This window comes from Myotis davidii, unplaced genomic scaffold, assembly GCF_000327345.1.
Source record: "Myotis davidii unplaced genomic scaffold, ASM32734v1 scaffold327, whole genome shotgun sequence".
Taxonomy (NCBI): domain Eukaryota; kingdom Metazoa; phylum Chordata; class Mammalia; order Chiroptera; family Vespertilionidae; genus Myotis; species Myotis davidii.
Genome location: NW_006298628.1, coordinates 911750 through 932367, shown reverse-complemented (window position 1 = coordinate 932367; position 20618 = coordinate 911750). Strand labels below are relative to the sequence as shown.

The following is a 20618-nucleotide window of genomic DNA, read 5'->3' as shown; positions in this document are numbered from 1 at the left end:
GAACTCCTTTTGTCCTGTGGCTTCCCAAGTTGAAGGCCTGGGTCTGTTCTGGCAGGAAGGTTTCTTCACCACGCGGGGCTCCCGCCTGGCTCTGCCCACAGGGTGCCCTCTCAAAGCCAGCAGGAGGGGGCAGTGCTGGGGCCTGGCTGCCCGCCCCCCTCCCCCCCCAGGCATGGTCCCGGGAATCACCGGAGACTCCCATTCTCCCCGCGTCAGCCCCTCCCTCCCAGGTGGCAGCTGAAGCTCAGGGGGGACAGACAGGTCCAAGGTCACCCGTCCACAAGGCAGACCCAGCTCCTGGCTGATGGGAAACAGCCGGGCGCCGGGTTCCCGGTGAGAAGCCGGAGGAGGAACATCCAGACACACTTTGTTGAGCGCCTACTGGGTGCCAGGCACCGTCCCAGGCAGAAATCCCTACCCCTCAGACTCGGGACAGAGTCAGCCCCCTGAGCCTGGGGCCCCGTGATGGAACCACATGTAGGCTGAGGGTCTTGAGTCCTGGGAGGGAGACCGAGGCAGGGAGCAAGGGGCCGGGCTGCAGGGGCGGGTGGGACTCAGCCAAGGCCCATGGAGGCTTTTCCTCAGCAGGGGGCACCCTCCCCTGCAGCTTCCAGTGACCTTGCACCCAGGGCAGAGGGTGAAAGCCTGACACGGCACCCAATCCGGGCGGTCTTCCTGGAGGAAGCCCTGGGACTGGGACCAGCTGCGTGGCCGGCTCTGCCCAGGGCAGGGAGGAGCTGAGCCAGGCGCCTGAGGGGGGCAGCGGGAGGGAGGAAGGAGTCCGGGTGCTTCCTTTCGTGCCATGCGCTCAGACACCGCGAACGAAGCACTCGGGAGGATTTTGGACATGACCGTCCCCTTGCCCTCTCTGGGCACAGCTTCCACAAATAAGAATGAAGGTCTGGCTGGGATGGTCTCCGCTCTGGTTGCCGGGGATTCTGGTCCAGGGGCTCAGAGACCCGCCCAGCCCGAAGCCCGAGTCCAGGGCACAGGCCGGGGTGAGTCAGGAGAGGCCGAAGCTGCCCGTGGGTAGCCCGCTAGTGGTGGCCAGCAGCTCCCATCGGTGTGTGAGGAGGTTCCGAGTGCCCGTGTGCCCGTGTGAGCGTGCAGGCTGTGCTTGCAGCCACATATGTGTAGGAGTGTGCCCTTGTGGGCGGGTGGCTGTATGAAACATTTGATACACAGGAGGGAGTTATCTTGTGCCTGTAGGACTATTTATGTTGCGGGGAGAGGAGGCAGTGTGTGTACAGTGTGATATGCGTGTGTGGGGAACACGGGTATATAGGTCCAGGCAAGCGTATGGAGGGGTGTGTGTGTGTGTGTGTGTGTGTGTGTGTGTGTGTGTGTTGGAGGAGTGTCTCGGGGGCGGGTTGACTTCAGAAAGCCTGAAGGTTCACTCCGAAAACCTCCTCTGACCACATGGTCAGCGTGTGGCTGGCGGTCCCTGACCAGTCAATGAACTCAGGGTCTGGAAGAGTCAGCGGCTTTTGGCTTTTCCGACCTCTTTGCCAAATGGGTGTCAGCACTGGGCCCGGTGGGGGTGCGGGCTGGGGAAGGTGGCAATGACTTCCTGACAACTGGCTGCTGAGCAGCCGGGGGCGGGGGGGAGGGAGCCAGGGCCTGGCTGAGGCAAGGAAACCTTCCCCGTTGGCCCCTGTCCGGGGCAGGGCCTGGGGATCCACGCTAGGTGGGGCAGCAGCCCAGCCACAGGCTCACATTGCCTGGGGACCCCTACGTTCCTGGGGGCCATGGTGACTATGCCAGGGCGTCTGGGGAAGGTGGGGAGGGACCTCTCAGAGACTGGGCATCCACAGGTGACCCTGGTAACTCACAGCAACCCCGGGAGGTAAGGACTGAGCCCTGTTTTCAGAGGAGTAGACTGAGGCTCAGAGAGGCTGTTGTCTGAAGCCAACAGCTAGAGCAGGTGTGGGCCTGGCCTGGGCACGTGGTGGGGTGCTCCCCACCCCGCCCCACAGCGACATGGGATGGGGGCAGGGCGGTCCTTACAGCTCCTCTGCCTGCCTTGAAGTGCAGGCATTGGACTGGGCTCCTCATCCCACCCAACAGGGCCTCCTTTGGGGGGACGCCCTTCACACACTTCTCTACCATTGGGGGGCGGTAGACATCGATAACTATGCAGCGTGGCCACCAGACGGAAACAGACGCCTTGAGGAATGTCAGACCCTTTCTCCACGCACGAGCCCAGGGCGGGGCCGTGTGTGGGGCAGAAGGCGTGGTCCAGGCCAGGCCTTGACTAGCGGGGACCAGGCTGGTGTTGCTCCTCTGTGGGTTTGGAGAGGCTCTAAGATCCCAGACCTGGGGGTGGGTAGGAGCCCCGTCTTTGCACCCAGAAGCTGAAGTCAGCTTTTGGGGTGCTCTTTCTCCAGCCATTTACTAGTTTCCTATAATGATAATAACCACCCCTGCTTCCGCTTTAGAGTTCACAACGTACTTTCACAGACATTCTCTCATCTGGTCCTCACACGGGCCCTTTGATGGGGAGTTGATGGTCCATTTTATAGAACGAGGCACAGAAGCTCCGGGAGGGAGGGAGGTTGTGGGGCTGGTCTCAGATCACAGGGCCAGGGAGTGGCGGCCTCCGCGGTCCGAGCCTGTCCAGACACCCCTTCCACAGCCGCGTCCCTCAGAGGAGCCCGACTTCTCCAGGAGGCCCCCACCAGTGGCCCCCCTGTGACCAGGCTCTCTGCTGGGACCAGCGGGAAGCCGTTCCCACCCCAGTTCCTGCAGATATTGGGGTGGGATGAGCGGGAAGAGGTAAGAAGCAGAGTGGCGGCTGCATGAGCCCACTAGAGAGAAAGGTCTGAGGAGCCCGCCCCCCCCCCTTGCTGGCCGCCCTTAACATTAGGCCCAGCAGAGGAGTGACAGGGACCAGCAGTTCCTGGAACACCTGCCCATCGACGGGGTGCCTGGGGCCAACTGTTGCTTGTGGCAAAATGCCAAGGAAAAAATAAGGACAATATAGGGAGGCTTTCATAAAGCTGGACCTATTCACTCTGAATAAGGCCCTCTTACCGGAGCTGTATATTTGCAGGAGAGAGAGAGCGGGCGGGAGGGAGAGAGAGAGAGAGAGAGTGCAGGAGAGAGAGAGTGAGAGAGGGAGGGAGGGAGAGAGAGAGAGAGAGAGAGAGAGAGAGAGAGAGAGAGAGAGAGATTAAAAGGGCCTTTCCTTTGACATGGCCTTTAACGTCCTTAACTCAGCAAAGTGGAAAGCTGGTGACCATGTCAGGTCTTAGGCTGTCTTCGTGGAAATGTTAGTGGCCTGTGAAATCGAAAGCTGGAAACCGCCAAGGGGACCTGGCCTGGACGGGGCTGCTCTTAGTTGAGGGATGATATCTGAGCAGCTGGAACAACCAGGGAGAGAAGGGGGGGGTTCCTGCCCGGACTCAGCCCCAGCGCCAGGCATCCCCAGGAAACCCGAGCAGAAGGAACATGGGAGGAACCTACAGGGAATTTTGAGAACAGCCTCAGGGCCAAGTCTAGCCACACACCCTCGCCTCCTCCCAGCCAGGAGGAAATGTTCCCTAACGCCTCCCCTGCCTCCCCTAACGCCCTCCAGGCTGCTTCCAAAATAGCCCAGGCCCCAGAGACGGCGGCTCCGGCTGCCTGCCCCTCTGCGAGGGCACGTCGGTGTTGCCAAAGCCAAATATAGGGACACAGGACACCGAAGAGGAATAGGGCGTGGGGTGCCCCACCGGCTTCTCGGTGCTCACCCACCCCCTCCCTTCTGAGAACCCCTAACCTTGGCAGCTGGGAGGCCAGCACCTCCTGGCCTGGCCGACCCATGTCCCAAGCCCCAAAGCAACTGGACGCTGGCCTGAGGGAGCCCCAGGCCTGGCTGGGTGAGAGCCTGGGGCACCCCTCGTTCTGGGGTCTCAGCGCACTTTTGTAAGCATCAGTTTCTTCGGGACGCTCCTGGAGGTCAGGAGACAGAGAGAGGGCGGGTGTCTCCCCAGTGGAACCCGTCCTGCCCTCTGCTCTGCCGTCCATCTGGGCTGTGGCAGGGGGAGGGGAGGGCAGGCAGCCAGGCCTAACCCCAGTAACTGCTGCTGGAATCGAATTGCAGATAATGAGTCCTGATTGCCAAGGTTGCCTCCACCCTCCACTCCCAGGAATTAAAAGTCAAAGGGCAGAACTGCTGACGCAAATGTCAGGGAGACACGCGGTTTGGAACAGCTGGGATCTGCTTCCCTGGGCTCCGTGGCCACCGGAGGTCGCCTGCAGCGCCAGGACAGGCAGGTGGCCCCAAGCTGGTCCCCAGCGCACACTCAGAGGAGGGGCTCCCCTCCTCCCCTCAGTCTCCCTCCTACAGGTTCTAAGATCAACAGAAATCCCTGAAATGGCAGTTGCGGGTGCCTGGGCCTTTGGAAGGTAGGTGCATACTCTTTCAGAATTGGTTTCAGATTTATGTGAGCTACATAAGAAATTTTTGGCGGGGGGCGGGGGGGGCCTGGCTGGTTCGGTAGAACTCTCCTTGTCCCCTGGGTCGACCCTACAGCGGGCACTCAGGTAGGTGCACCGTGGTCCTTGCACTAGTGGCGCCCCCAAGCGGTCAATGTGGGACTTGAACTTGGGCTGGGCACTGGCTGCAGCAGACGCAGCTCAGCCCAGGCCCAGGTTTGGAGGTTGCTGGTAATAGGTGCTGAATTTTCCTAATTGAACTGGATTTTGACCTAAATGTCCCCCTAGTAGCAAATCAGCTTCAACTCGTCTAAGAATGCACTTGTCATCTTCCAGCCCTAAACCTGCCGCCTCCTGACTTCCCTATTTCTATTAATAGCACCGCCTCCCTCCCTGTCCCTCAGGCTCCAAACCTGAGTCATCGTCAGCTCCTCCCCACACTGCCTTGGTGCGTGGTCCTGCCCTTCCTCGTGCTGCAGGTCACCCTGCCACCCCTCTCCTGGGCACTCATTGTCACTCTGCACGGCAGTGCCGCTGGGTCAGACCTAGATACATGACTGGCTCCCTCCACTTACTGGCTGTGTGACCTTGGGCAAGTTAATTAACTTCTCTGAGCTCAGCTTCCTTCCTCAGCTGTAAAATGAGGATAATAATTACAGTCCCTCGCTCACAGAGCACTGCCTAAATGAAACGTATGTAAAAACGGTGTCACCTGGGAGATACTCGATGCATGTGAATTATTAGAAACCATCCCGCCCGTGTCCGCCATTTCACAGACCAGGAAACTGAGGCCCAGAGAGCTGGCATGTGGTGTTGAGCTCCAGGGGTCTCTACACCGTGTTACAGAGCAGGGGAAGGTGAAGCTCCTGGAGTCCTGAAGCCCCTCCTCCACGCCCCCATCCCATTCTAGAACCCGGAACCAAAGGCCACCTCCTGCGTTGAGTGGGCCCATCGACCTGCCTGCAGGGGCCGGCATGTCAGGGTGTTGCGGTCACCCAGCCACAGTAAACAACTCCTGGATGAGACAACTGCAGGCCACGTCCATCCCTCGGCCTGATCAGGGCGACCCACCTGCAAGGTGAAGGCTCAAGTTCAGCCGGCTGACCGGGCATTGCCGCCTGCCTCGCCTCGGGGCTGCTGGGCATGCAGGGGCCTGGCTGCATGTGCCTCCTCCCCCAACAACCCCCCCCTCCATCCCTCCCCAGTCACGCCCACCCCACCCCCAGTCCCCACTGGCCATGCATGGGGGTCAGAGGGAGCAGGGTGGCTGACTCGGTGGCTTTCCATCCGGCGTTTTCCCCGTAAGCAGGTGTTCCTCACAGCGACTCCGTGAATGAGGCCCTGGCGTCCCACTGAAGGTGGGAGCTTGTTCGGGGGAGAGGTTTTCAAAGGGGACTTTTCCCACAGAGCGGCAGCAGCAGGGAGAGCATAACCCTGGGCCTTGGACACCTAAGATGGCGGCTCTCAGACAGGGTTTTGCTCCTGAGGACGTTTGGCAGCTCCTGGAGGCGTTTTTGGTTAAGACTCGGGGGAGGGCATGCGTGTCCTGTTGGCACTGAGTGGGTAGAGGCCAAGGATGTTGCTAAATATCCTCAATGCACAGCACAGACCACACAGAATAACCAATCATGCCGACTGAGGTGGCGAAGCCCTGGTCTGCGCCATCCGCCCAGCGGGGACCCCCAGCCCCCAGCTGCCTGAGGGCCACAGGCAGTGAGGGTGCAGCCCCCGGACTGGCCTCGCGCCGGCCCCAGGCTGGCCCGCGGGGGTGGAGTGGGCACATGCAGTGACCATCACATGAGAATCCTCTGAGATGATCTTGGGGCTTCTGTCTCCCCAGCCGGGGCCGGGCTTCTGGACTGGTCAGGAGCTCGCTTAGGGATTCCACCACCCTCCCCGCTGCGTCTCCGTTTCAGACACCTGTTTAATGGGGGGACCCCAGCACCTCCCAAACAATGGTCATCAATGGTCCGGCTGGCGTGAGGGTGGGGCTCCTGTCTGCGTCTGGAAACCCAGCTGACTGGACAAGCCCAGACACGCAGCTGTTTCTGGAAGGAGGCAGCCCCGGAGGGGGAAGGGCGAGCGGAGGGGAGGGGAGGGGAGGGGAGGGGAGGGGAGAACCACGGACTCCAAGGACCGGCTGAGTACAATCAAGGACCTGATAAAAGGGTCTGTGCAGACTCGGAGATGTGGAGGACAGACTGACAGACGGCTGCCAGGTGGGAGGGGGTGGGTGGCTGGTGGAAAAGGTGGAGATTAAGGATTACAAATCAGTGGCTATAGAGTAGCCGTGGATGTCAGTACAGCACAGGGGATACAGTCAGTAACCCCCACTGCGGGTGTCAGACGGGTGCCAGACGTCCCGGGGGCATCATGCACACCTGAAACTGATACAAAATATTGAATGTAAACGGTGATTGAAAATTTTTTCAATGTAAAATAATAAAAATAAACGGAACTGTTCTGAGTCTCCAGGTAGGAGCTGCCTCCTCCGCGAGGGCCTCTCCGAGGGGGAGACATTCTGTCTGGATTGGAAGTTTCTTCCTGACATGAGACCTTTGTCTTTTCCCCTGGAGCGTAGGGCTGAGGACGCTGAGGGCACGCCTCCCTCTCCCTCCCGGGGATGCTGGGAGCTGCAGGCCCTCCTGTCTCCGCCCACCTTCGCAGGGGCTCACCAGCTGGGGGTCGGGGTGGGGAGGCTTCCCGAACCCCCGCCCAAGGCCTGATCCCACCAACCTTGAAATTCTTAAACTCGGGCTAGACCTGCTCACGGGTGTCATCTTCGCTTTCATGCACGAAACTGCTTATATTTGTTTATTTACTTTTCCCAGGGACTCACCCGGCACTTTCCCGGGGGCTGCGGCAGGGAAGTTGCTAGTGTGGCCAGTAGCACAGCAGCCTCACGGTGCTTGCATTCAATCCCACCTTTGCCGGAGTGCGTTACTGCTTTGTGTCGGGTGCTGTGTTTGCACGTTGATTGCACAGAAACAACGTGTTTGAAACGCCCAACAGCCGTGTACACTTGGGAAGGGGGATGTGGGCGTGAAGGCAAAGTTGCCGTCCAGGTCCTTGATGGCAGCGGTAGGAGCAGGACTCAGAAGTTCTCCCTTTATAATCCGAAATAGCGACAGGCCACTAACTGCGTCCCAGCCTGCAACCATCCGGCCACGTTGTCATTCAGAGTAAAATTCTTGCTGGGTTTCCCTTCTGGATCCTGTAGGGCTCTCCAGGATAGGAATTTAGGAACAGTGGGAGTGGAGTAAGGATGTACAAGTCCAGGAATATTTTCCTTATACAGCAGTGTCATGGGCTGAATAGAATATGTGTGCATGTGCAAACACTCAGTTTGTGGTGTTCCTTTAAGGATACCTAACTTCTGCAATTATCATCACAGAGTGGTACCTGTTTTAAAAAATATATTTGGTATATGTTTACTGAGATAAGTACATCTAAATGTTATAAAGTACACACTGAGTGGCCAGATTATGACCGGCCAGATTATTATGACCACCCCATCAGTACTTCATTGACGCTTCCAAAAATACTGAATATTGAAAACTTCCTAAGCAAATACTCTCAAGGTTTTATTATTATTATTTGCATAACTAATTCACTTCATTGTACTGACGGGGGGGCCATAATAATCTGGCCACTCAGTGTATTTATGGCCGCAAATAATAAGCAGGTTAAATAGAGGCAGCATAGAATTTGAGATCTAGTACAAGGTAAATCTCAGAGTAGGTAGTTTAGAGAGGAAAAACATCAACCCTGAATATTTCCAAACAGTACATTCCACCAGGTGACTCCCATGTGACCCACCCCTGCCACAAAAGCAGGACCCTGGTCTGAGCCACCCGCCCAGGGGGAAGCCCTGCCCGCAGCTGCCTTAAGGATCAAGCCCAGTGTGCTGCTATCTTGTTTATCATTATCGACCCAGCGCCTAAACTGGTAGTTGTTCAATAAATATTTTTGAAAGGAATGAATGGAAGGGAAGAAGGGAGAGATTTGGGTGGAGAGAAGCTTCTATAAGGAGGTCTTTACAGAATGATGCATGGTGGAATTTCCTTTTTTGCTGCCCCTTTAAGAGACTAAAGACAAATTACCCTTCAGTGCTATTTAGTCAAATTTGTAGTTGGGGCAGAAAAAAAACACAGCAAGATCAAGAGACTTCATGTTTGGCTACAAGGGTATATTCACGTTGAAAAAATTCATTGAGCTATAGACTCCGTGTGATTTCCACATGACCCCCACATGGCTTCCGGTTCACCTTTTGTTTGAAATTCTCTCTGGTCTTTTATTTATTCTCAAGGCATCAAAATTCTCTTCTGAGCATCTCAGGAGAACTGTTTCTGACAAAAGATTTAGCGAATGCTTTTGTTCATTAGGTTCAGCATTGCTGAGTTCACATTATGTTTCGCAGCAGAGAAAATATTTCCAAGTATTGCCCGGCCGGCATGGCTCTGTGGTTGAGCATTGACCAGGAGGTCACCTGGTCAGGGCACACACCCAGGTTATGGGCTTGATCCCCAGTGGGGGGGCGTGTGGGAGGCAGCCGATCAATGATTCTCTCTCATCATTGATGTTTCTATCTGTCTCTCCCTCTCCCTTCCTGTCAGCTGGAGTTTGAGACATTTACGCTCCAGGGCCTGGGAGCAGCGCTGAGCCCTCTCAGGGCCGGAGGATGGCAACTGCTGTGAGCCGCCCTCCTCTCCAGGACTGTGTGTGTATGTGTGTGTGTGTGTGCGCGTGTGCATGTGCACCGTGTCCTGACACAGGGCCACCTCTGGGCCTGGGCACCTGAAGGCTGGGGGAAGGTGGCAAGGGTCCTTTAGGCTCCTCCAGGCTCCCTGCCTACCCAGGTGGCCTCAACAAACCCGCATCCCCCAAGTGGGCCAGCCTTCCCTCTTTCCTCTGGCTCCTCACTGCCCCATTAATGTGCTAGCAGCTCTCTCCCCCTCCCCCAACTAACTCTGGTGGGGGTTGGGCAACAAGCCGTAATCCCCTTTTGCTCATGTTTAGAGGAAGGGGACCCTGGAACGCTTCTGTCCAACCTGTCGTTTCACAGAATAGGAAATGGCCAGCGAGAAAGCAGCCTGAAGCCGGAGGCTGCTCGGAGCAGCTTGGGCGGGTCCGAGCCTCCTGGCCGCGGGCACTCGGCAGCCCCCAGGATAAGCTGTGGGGGCGTAGGGGCCAGGAGACTGGGGTGGACTGATTTATTCCAGTCACATCGCTTCTCTCCCTCTAATCCTCACCCCCTCCTTTTTTCCTTTCCAGCAGCAGTTATAAAATCCAGGAAATAAATGTGGATGGATGGCCTATAAAGGGCTTAGTTAGAGCTGTGACCTGCTGAGTTATGTAACTCATTTATTATCGGCCTTGGATGAAGTTTCTATTGAAGCAACTCACTAAGCCGATTCCGTGACATTTCCTTTCGCCTGGTTCAGAGGTGGCTGCCGCAGCAACTCCCTCCTTTACTGTAATCCCGTGGCTGATGGCTCCCTCACCCCCACAGACCCTCTCACCTCACCCAGCTCTGGCCACCTCACCTGTCTCCCTTCTGGGTCCTGGGACTACAGCTGCCATGGTGGGAGGCTGGCAAGAGCCCTTTTCCCTGCTCCTGGGGAGTGAAAGAACTCAGGGCGACAAGAATCTGGGGGTGGCCTAGCAGAACCAGCACAACCAAGAGCAGTGATGGCAAACCTACGACATGCGTGTCAGAGGTGACACCCAACTCATTTTTTTGGTGATTTTTCTTTGTTAAATGGCATTTAAATATATAAAATAAATATCAAAAAAAATCTTTTTTACTATGGTTGCAAATATCAAAAAATTTCTATATGTGACACGGCACCAGAGTTAAGTTAGGGTTTTTCAAAATGCTGACACGCCGAGCTCAAAAGGTTCGCCATCACTGACCAAGAGGCTCGAGTTCTAGTCCAACCTCAGCTGTTGCACAGCCGCTCTGGGCCTCAGCGTGCTTGTTGCTCGAGTGAACTAGTTCACCTGTGCAGTGCGGTCCCGGGCACCTCTGATCGGGCTGGGCCTTTGCTGGGATGACGGCCCAGGAAAATGAAGGGAGCTATGAGGGGCTGGCCGACTGGGTGCGAATGCCAGCACAGCACCACCACCCAACACGGCACCGCCTGTGTTCAGAAGGGAGCCGAGCCCAGCTTCTCAGAAGGCAGCTTTCCAAACAAGTGCATTTCCTGGTCCCCGACCTCTTTTCTGCTCTGGGAAGGGGTGGTCTTGGGAAGCCACAGATCTCCCTGATGAAGTGTTACCTCTCAGCTCTTCTCTTTTCCTCCCAAGTGATGTCACAGGGGCCCTGGGAGCAGCGCTCTCGAGCCTCAGCTGCTGCCCTGAAGCAGACTTGAGGCTTTGGGGCTTCTTCCCAGGTCCAAGGAGGAAAAGCTGGGCACCTGTGGGGACTGCAGGGCGGAACCCAACAGCCTGTCTCCTCATAAGACACATTCCTTCCACTCACGGGAGGGGTGCCTGATGCCTCAGGGACAAACGGGGGCTTCAAAGCAGCTGGTTTGTATCACGTGGTTCAGGCTGCACGAGTCCCCTCCCTGAAGGATCTGGCTGGGCATGAAGGTTACTAGTCCACACAACCCCAGCTGCACACACACTGAGCCACCCTTAAAGAATGCAATCCTAGAAGTGGCCTGGTGCTCACGAGAGCCACACCCAGCTTCCACAGATAAGGAGAGCTGTGGGTCCGTCAGGGGAGGGGACTGGTGATGTGGGAGGGAGGGGCTAGAACCGACTTCTTTATCATGACGGCTTTTGAAATGCTGGCTTCGGGCTCTTATCAGAGGGTCTTTGGAAGAAAGGACTGTCACCTGGAGGCCCCAGAAACAGCCCTAACACGGGGCTTAGGAGCGTGTGATAAACCCGGGTGGGTAGAGCCCAGGGAGCCTAGAAACATCTGCCCAACTTCTGCTCCTCTCCAGCCAGGCTCCTCCAGGAAGGACGAAGGCTTGAGATGCCTCCAAGGGTCACTTATGGAGTCTTTTCTGGGGAAGAACATGCCCAACGTTTGTTCGTCGTTTCTTTCTTACAGCTCCAGGGAAGCTCTCCAAAACAGAGACAGAGATTGCCTGCAAGGGCCTGTCCCAGCAGCCGAACGGCTAAACAGCTCAACACTCACTGCAGGAGCTGTCACCCGGCTGGGCTGGCGAAGGTAAGGGAGAGGAAGCTGGATGAAAAGGACAGTAAGAAAATAAACTGAGGCCTCACGGGGGCAGGAAACAAACACGTGTTACTGTGGGTAAGATGCCACAGTCAGAAGCCTCCCGATGAGGAGCCGCAGTTTCTGGAAGACTGCTCCCTCTTTGGGGGTCTGCAGCTGGGAGGCCCCACATCCATCTCAACAGCTGGGGTGTGCGCTCCTGCGTGGGCAGAGCAATGCTAAGCTTTTGTAATCTTGTAGGAAGCCCATAATCTCTTTGCTCCCATTCCACACCTTGCTGTGCATCAATGTTAACATTTTATTTAGTTCTGTATGTCTGTTCTGTTTATAAGCAGTGACTAGGAGTGTAATAGTCACACCTTTAGCATTATGAGCAACAGATACTGAATAAATATGTTTTGATGGCACCTAAAAATGCTGACCTTATATTCTCATGCTTCGGTATGTCCCTCTTTGTGCCTGCAGAGGAGTAAAATGAATATGGTCTCCTTCTACGTTTAATTTCCACGGGACACACCTTGTTCTTAAATTAGGCAACAGAGAAAGGCACCCCCTGGAAGGCCTGAGGGGCGCAAGACACCTCTGCTTCCTACACAGACTTGAAATAAGAACTGTCTGCGTTAAATAAGCATGGAAGCGTTTTTCTGTTTCCACCACATTACAAAATAGCCAAAGCAGACACCATCCCACTCCCAGGTGTACACCTACTGCTTCCACGTACAGCCGTAACACCTGATTGCCATCACATTCTCTGTCTCCTTCCCGGTCTCCCTGAGGGTCTTCCTCACCCCCACAAACCTGGCTCCTGGGAACCTCTGCTGCTGCTGAGGGCCCACGAGGGCAGGTGGTGTGCTGGCTGCAACCACCTCACTCCCTCACGCAGCCGTCGCGAGAACCCAGGCCAGGGGTTTACTCTTCTCATAGTAAGGAAACAATAGTTGAAGTGACTAGTGAAGGGCCACAAAATTAAACAGTAGGCCCAGGATCCAAACCAGGTTTCCTGGCTGGAGATCTAGCAGTAACTGGTTGTTCTCCCCAGTGAGGACTTTGGCCTTTACTCATCTCAGCTGGACCGGTTTGCCAACGGGCAGGGCCCCTCCTGTGACCAGGCCTCTAGATCCTGAGGATGGTCACACACTCCAAAGGGTTGCTCTGCAAGTCACCTTTGAGTTTATGAAGCAAAGACTTTGAGAAAAATTATGAGATGTTATGTAAATGCAAGCTAGTCATGATCACAACTAAAGGGTTATGGCTTTCTTCTATGAATGGGAGATGAAATATTCTCTTTAAGCTTTGAATGTAGCAATACGTTCTAAGTACCATAAGCTTCAATTACCCATGAATCAAAAAGAAAGGACACTGGGCTGAGCTTGGGGAGAGCCTGCTGGCAGGTCACCATGAGCTGGTAATGACAGCTAAGTATGGATGAAGATTGTCTCCTGGAAAAACAGATGTTTGTGAACCCAGTTGGGCTGCTCTTTATTCCCCAGTGCAAGAATCAGAATCACCTGGGAAATTTTTCCCAAATAGACATCTGATAGTCCTTAGAGGAGAGAAAGGAGGAAATAATTTCATGCTGAACTAGCTCTGGGTGCTTCAGGCTATACCCCCCTCTCCTGGCCAGGTTGAGAACTGTGGCTTTCACACAAAGTTGTTCCCCCCCCACTCCCACCCCCACCCCCTGCCCGGGGAGCTGGGGCTGGTTGGTCCACCTCTCCTTTGCAGCCTCAAATAAAATCATAACTACTTTTTCCCCCCACTGTGGGTAGGAGCCAATGTTCTGCTTGGTCATAAAAGAAAGGAGCTAAACCATCTGGCTCCTTTGTACAGAGTCATTCTGATAAATTGGAAATTCTAAGTAATCAAATCCCACCCACCCGATACCTGGGCCTCCTAGGGGACTGGGCAACCTGGATCTGCAAGCAGGTGTGGGTGGCAACTGTGCACACAATACCCGAGGCAGATCAGAGCCAGGGCCACAGAGCCAGAAAGGACTAGAGCTAGGATTTACTTAGATCAGTGGTTCTCAACCTTCCTAATGCCGTGACCCTTTAATACAGTTCCTCATGTTGTGGTGACCCCCAACCATAAAATTATTTTCATTGCTACTTCATAACTGTAATTTTGCTACTGTTATGAATCGTCATGTAAATATCTGATATGCAGGATGTATTTTCATTGTTACAAACGGAACATAATTAAAGCATGGTGATTAATCACAAAAACAATATTCTTATATAATAAAAGGCTAATATGCAAATAGACCAAACAGAACAACCGAACAACCAAACAACTGAACAACCAGTAGCTATGACGTGTGCTGACCACCAGGGGGCGCATGTGGAACATGGCAGGCATCAGCAGCAGGCAGCAAAGTGTGAAACATGGCAGGCATTGGCCATGGCAGGATGGTGTAGCAGGTGAGTTGGGGCGCCAAACCAAGGCGGGGCGCCGGTCGCTGTCATCGGGGCAAGCCTCTGGGGGTTACTGAACCTTGTTTGCTCCTGCATGCCACGGTCCCACCCAGTACTTGTATCTGCTGCCGGCGCCAGCCCGACTCACACCCGCTGCCAGCGCCCAGTGTCAGCCCCAATTGCTCAGCACTGTCAGCAGGTGCAAGCGGTGGCTGCCAGCCCCAATCACCCCCGAGGGCTTCTCCACCACCCCCTGCTCCTGAGGGGTGATTGGGGCAACAGTCGCCACTTGCACCTGCTGATGGCACCAGCCCTGTTCACATCCACTGATGAGCAGGGACAGCACTGTCAGAGCATGGGAGTGGCGGCAACAGGAATGGAGCTGCTGGCAGACAGGGGAACCAGGGGCTGAGGTGTGAGGGACTGGGCGGGGACCCGCCCCTGTGCCCACAGCAGCCTCACAGTCCACAGTTCCTTTCAAGGTGCACAAATTTGTGCACTGGGCCCCTAGTGTAATTATATATGTGTTTTCCGATGGTCTTAGGCGACCCCTGTGAAAGGGTCGTTCGACCCCCAAAGGGGTCGCGACCCATAGGTTGAGAACCACTGATTTAGTTCATCTGGACAAGCCACCTACCTTTAACTCATGAGAAACTAAGGTCTGAATATGTTAAACAGGATCCCTCAACCTTAGCCACACAGCACACTTCCCTATGACATTCACAGATGCCTGGGTTCAGACTCCACAAGAGGATCCGACCCAGTAAGTAGGTCTGGGTGGAGCTGATGCCTTTCTGGGTGACTCTGGGGTGCTGTGTTAGTGACTTGTCTAGAGTCATTGCAGGAGCAGAGCCTGGACAGGCGTACAGCCTGCTCTGCCTCTATTCCACTGTGTCTGTACAGGAACTGACTTTAAAACTCAACTGCAGTCATTACCAAATATTTAAAGCTTTCTGAAAAGTTCCCTAACTGCAAAGCCTTTTCTAACTAGTTGGCCACTGCAGAAAGTTAAGGTCTGTGCCTTCTGTGATGGTCAGGGCTCTCAAGCCTACCTGGGACAGGAGGCCTGGGGTGGGGGGGGGGGGGGACCAGGAAGAGCTTGGGGCTTGGGCAGTATCTGTGTGAAAGACCACCGCGCCCCCGGGTGGGACTGCAGGCAGCCGTTCCAGTGGTGAGGACAGCACTCTGTCCTGTTACCAGCAGAACGAGGATGAGCATTTCCTGTCCTATGATGTTCCTCTCGCTTCTCACTGGACACTGGCTGAATCAGGACGATGACTGAATGAGGCCGGAAGGAATTCACCTGTCTCCACAATGACTCGGCAGGCCCCAGAGGATGAAGGGGCAGGTAGGTAAGGTCAGGAATGAGCCAGGCTATTAATTATATTCCAGGACAGTGGTTCTCAGCCTTCCTAAGGCCGCGACCCTTTAATACAGTTCCCCATGTGGTGGTGACCCCCAACCATAACATTATTTTCGTTGCTACTTCATCACTGTAATTATGCTACTGTTATGAATCGTCATATAAATATCTGATAGGCAGGATGTATTTTCATTGTTACAAATTGAACATAATTAAAGCATAGTGATTAATCACAAAAACAATATGTAATTATATATGTGTTTTCCGATGGTCTTAGGCGACCCCTGTGAAAGGGTCGTTTGACCCCCAAAGGGGTTGCAACCCACAGGTTGAGAACCACCGTTTTAGAGCATCCAACCTCACTGGATAGATGGCTGTGCATTTGTCTAGCGAACTGTCCTCATCACATGCCCATCAGGGCTACCTTTACCATCACGTCAGAAACTCCCATTTCTTGTACACAAAATACACTGGATTACTCTCAATACCACCGCACGGCACAGGGAGTCACATTGTGCTACCACGTGATTCGTCTTATAATCATCCTTCCTGCAGGAGTCTCTCCCAGGCTAATGGGCCCGAATAAGCACACCGCTCACTCCCGTCTGCATTGCACCTGCTTCTTACTACTGAGTGATCCGGCAAATGGCATGCCATAGTGTCACGTGTGGGGTGTTACTCAGCACACCCACATTTCTAGAAAGCCCTAGTGTCTATTACTCACGTCTCATGTGAACACGTGAGCCAGCAGGCGTGTCCTTCATGTATTCCCCATGGCTCACTTCCAGCTAGCGCCAAATGGCGGCAGTCCCCCAGAAACGACATGTTGGATCGGGGAAGATTATCAAACTTTCAAATAAAAACCAAGTTCAGACTCCTAGGAAAGGCAAAAACAAACAAAATACTCGGGACCTCATACATGTTTCATATACATATTTATATATATTTCATGTACAAAGTTACATTCCGAACCCCAGGGATTCCATAATAGAAATAAATACTGAAATAACTACATTGCTAAATGAGCGTCTTGCTCATAGAAATGAAGCCTCAGCCTTCAAGAGACGGAAAGTAGGACGATCTAGAACCCATTTTTCAGATTACAGAGGCAAGTAATATGCTGGATAAAATGTCTAGGACAAAAACCGAAGTCAGAACATAAAATGGTTAAAATATATATTCAAATATTGAGAAATGTATGACATTAATAACAACTTAATTTTTTAGAGAGAAAGAAAAAGACATTTTGTGTTATAAAACAGCATAACCCTGTTAGAAAAGCATTTATGATTTCCACGTTTAATTCTCTCTGCTCTTCCCATGTGACAAACATGATCAATGAAGAAGAGCTCTAAGTCTGGCTGAGTCCTTTGGTAACGGTCATAATACTCACAAGGAAATAAATACTCAATTCCAAGCATTTGCAAGACACGCATTCTTCAGGACAGTTAACATTGTATGACAACTGTTTGCTTTGTTGTGTTTCTAAGGCAGCCACCGTAGAGGGTCTGTTCTCAATGCGGGAAGACCTTCACAAGAAAGGAACACCACGGCAACCGAGAGAAGGCATGTTAACCTCTTCTGTGCAAACGCACTAACTGGGAAAGTTATGTGCTGCATATGTTGTGCTCAAAACCTTGTACACTCTCAATAATCTGCAGTTATTAAGATATTCATTCCTATTTTAAAATTTTAGATCCACAGGAATTTGAGAAAAATGCTCTCAAAACTGAGTTCCTAGAGAATACCCTCCCTTTGCTCAGGGAGCTCAGCCGGCCTTCACAGTCCCGTAAGTGCCAGGCTCATGGTGCCACACGGCCATTCTTGCAGAGCAGCAAGGGGTGATGACCGCAGTGTCACGTGGCTCAGCCTCACATAGAACCGAAGCGTAATAAAATGAGGAAATTCTCGGAATCCGGGTCGTTTGACCCACAGGGTAATTTTTCTTTTTCTTTCTTTTTTTTTTTTTTACACAGAGACCAACCCCAGGTACTTCTTTTCTGCCCTTGACATGCAAGCTACAGGCAGTTCACACCAACTGCTTTGCTGCCTGCAAGCAGCTTACTTGTTAGCATTTTCTCCCTGTTACCACCTTGACCAAAGCGAACGCTACAAGAATATAAACCTGTTATGGGGGGTCCTGGAAAGGTGGCCTGAAGAAAAGCACGCAGCTTAAGCAAGAACATGATCCTTTTAAGAAGAGGTTTTTCTTCTAGTCGTCTACAGCAGCCACACTTGTACTGCCACACGATGTGCTCACAGACACATGTCGCCACGGACCCAAAGGCCCGCTCCAGCTCCTTAGAGCTCGTGTGTTTTATAAGCTACCCTCATCATGTGTATGAAGCAAAGACAAGGCGTACTTTTTACAACTACCTTTACACGACAGTTCAGAAAATAATTCCTGGCAGACTACTGAGACGGGCCTGTGTCTGCTTTCTTCTCTTTGATAGTCCTGGTAAGGGGTTGTTATCCAACAGGTTTGTATTTTAAAAATAGCACTTACATTCATATTTAGCTTTGCTTAAAGTAATGAGTAAAAAATGATAAATCACACATTTTCGAGAAGCTTGAGAGGGAAAAAACCGCAGCATAATGGTTCTTAAAAAACGTATTAAACGGGGTAGAGTAGACTCTACTTTTTAAATGGGCATTGAGGGTGAAAAGATGTGTCAGCATCTACTCCGTGGTGTCTTGGTTTGTGGTCTTGCCCTTCATGGTTTTCCTCTTTGACGATGGCATTTTAATCTTGCAAGGGCATAAAAGCTCTGATGTGTCATTTACATACAAAATATCAAGTGCAAGCGGTTCTGTAGTTTCCTACAGAACAAGAGAAACGACCGTTTCTAATCAAGTCTCTCTCTCTCGGTCCATTAGGCCACGTTCCATCAACAACACAGCTTTACTCCTATTAACTGCTTAGGGCGGCCCAAGAACAATTAGTAAACAGTTAATTTTTTTACATGAAAAAAAAACTCAACCGTCCTCTGATACAAAGAATCCAAAACAATTTCCTTTTTAAAAAATCCTCTCACTGCTGATGCCTATCTTCTAAGCCTTCTAAGTACAAACTTTCAGACATATTAGTATGAAAATGAGTGAAACTAGCCTCAAAAAAATTTAGCATATTCAGAGAAGCAGGCCTCATAAACTTTAGAGCTCTAATAAGTCAGAAATAGGAAACATTTATTTAAATAGTGTAGTCTTAATTTCTTTAATATAAAACCCCCCCATCTGATGAAAACAAAGTTTTTATATACCATATAAACAAGATTTTTCAGACTTGAAAGTGAAAGTTAAGTAATTTACAGTTAGCTTTTAGCCCTCTTGGGACATTAGATAAATCTTGATGATCCACCCAGTATTAATTTGTGTCAGTTTATAATACATTGAGGGAAACTTTACGACTGTCCTTAATGGTACAGTTTCACTTATCAAGTGTTTCCATTGATTCCATTATTAGTGACAGCTAAAAAGTGACTCCATCAAATGAAGTGAGTGATATTCGCTGCGGCAGAATAAACCACATCTGGATTGCTTTCTAGAATTCACCAGTTTGTAGAAAGTAAACATTCTTTGATTTGTTCATAACACACTGAAATTGCCTATAACACTGGTGCAGTAAAACAGCTAGTTCCTGTATTATGACAGTGGGACAGATTTTATAATGTGAAGTTAACGGGGGGAAATGCTCACACAGTATGTGGTGCATCTTTTTTCACAAAGAGAGCATTAAATAAAGAGGAAGGGAAAGAACCATGCAGAAGAGACGGCATGCCCGTCTCCACCTGTGTCCTATGGGCTCACTCACTGCCATACATCACTTGCCACACTATCAAGTGACTCCTTTCCGCTCTGGCAACAGAAGGTTCAAGTGGAAGATCCTCTCCCAGCAGCTCTGATTCTCCACCTTCATCACCTGGTGGGTGGAGGATAAAGAGACCCCAGTTAGGTTGAGCATGGAAGGTGCAGGCCGCTGTACATCAGACACGATGCTCGTGGTCAGTGCATCAACAGTGCGCACACAACCTGTCTGACTCCCGTCGCAGAGAACACAGCGAGAGCAATGCCACGAACAGGAGTCTTGCCTGCCTGACTTCTGAAAAGGGTAATTCACTTTCCAGACCACATCTTAACCAAGAGTTCTCTGTACCACGTTGGAGACTCATCCCAATAGGTCTGCATACAGCAGTTTACAGAAATGGGAGCTAAGAAGGCAAAGCTGTCTAATTCTGTGTTTATCCAAAATGGCCAGTCTACATTTGTCTATTTCAAACTAAGAACTGAGACTAGATCCTATATAATAAAAACCCAGCGACCATAATGGCGTAACGACCAGTCACTACGAAGTGCACTGACCACCTCTCGGTCCCCCCCACCCCCCGCCCTCTCCCTGGCCTGCAGGCTCCCATCACAGATGGCGAAGGGGGGACGATGGGGAACCAGGATGGGTGGTGGCGGACAGGACTGGGGACTGGCAAGAGGGCGGAAGGTGGCCCTGATGGCAGGCTAGGCCTAGGGACCCTACCCACGCACGATTTCCTGTGCAGGGCCTCTAGTAGAATTATAAATGTGCAAGTGTGGGGACAGACCCCACAAACTAAACCCAAACACCTTCCTGTCAGGCAGGGAAGTTGTCTGGTCAAAGGTAACCGACACCAGCACACGGACACTGACGTCACCTCCTTGAGGCACTAGAGACATCAGATTCACCACCTGACGTGCTGGGTGTTCCTTCCCAGGATTCTCAGGGTCAGGATGGGTAAGGAACGGACAGTGCTGGTGGAGATGAAGGAATGAGGCCGAGGGACAGACAGACGAGGGTGTTTCCAGGAGTGGCTCAGTGAGGCTGACCATGAGGTCCCGACCAGCCACTGCTCTGGGCGCACAGCCAGCGGTTATTCTGGCACAGCCCAGGGACAACTCGCCTCGCGGGCCAGATTCTTTAGCAGAACCTACACTCACACAGGGACAAAGCTGTAACACTCCTCTGTTAGAAGTCTGCAATGTGTCTCACCTGCATGTCAGCCGGCAAAGGCAACACTGATACTGTCAACGAGACACAGTGGGAAAGAAAGACCCCTAACAACGCGCATTCCTCTCTGTAGGCCAAGCTCTCCTTTACCCACCCCTGTGGCCTTTTCAAAGCAACATCCAACTGTGGAGATGAGCATTCTTCAAAAGGCTCAAGACACAATCCAGCCCTAGCTGGTTTGGCTCAGTGGAT

General features: G+C 52.5%; 1 protein-coding gene and 1 long non-coding RNA gene across 12 annotated transcripts in view; both read right to left on the bottom strand.

Moving 5' to 3' along the window:
- Nucleotides 1–16262, bottom strand: part of LOC107184749 — a 19072-nt gene extending 2810 nt beyond the window's left edge. Inside the window, exon 1 of the long non-coding RNA XR_001515644.1 lies at nt 16116–16262. This is a non-coding gene — a long non-coding RNA (uncharacterized LOC107184749). The remainder of the gene's footprint in view (nt 1–16115) is intronic.
- A 47-nt stretch (nt 16263–16309) lies between these two features.
- The window catches only part of SPAG9 (sperm associated antigen 9), a 77992-nt gene continuing 73683 nt past the window's right edge, over nt 16310–20618 (bottom strand). For all 11 annotated transcript variants that reach the window (XM_015570832.1, XM_015570831.1, XM_015570833.1 and 8 more), the window contains one exon: nt 16310–19310. In XM_015570832.1, coding sequence (XP_015426318.1) covers nt 19195–19310 — 116 coding nt within the window. In that variant the 3' untranslated portion in view covers nt 16310–19194. The remainder of the gene's footprint in view (nt 19311–20618) is intronic.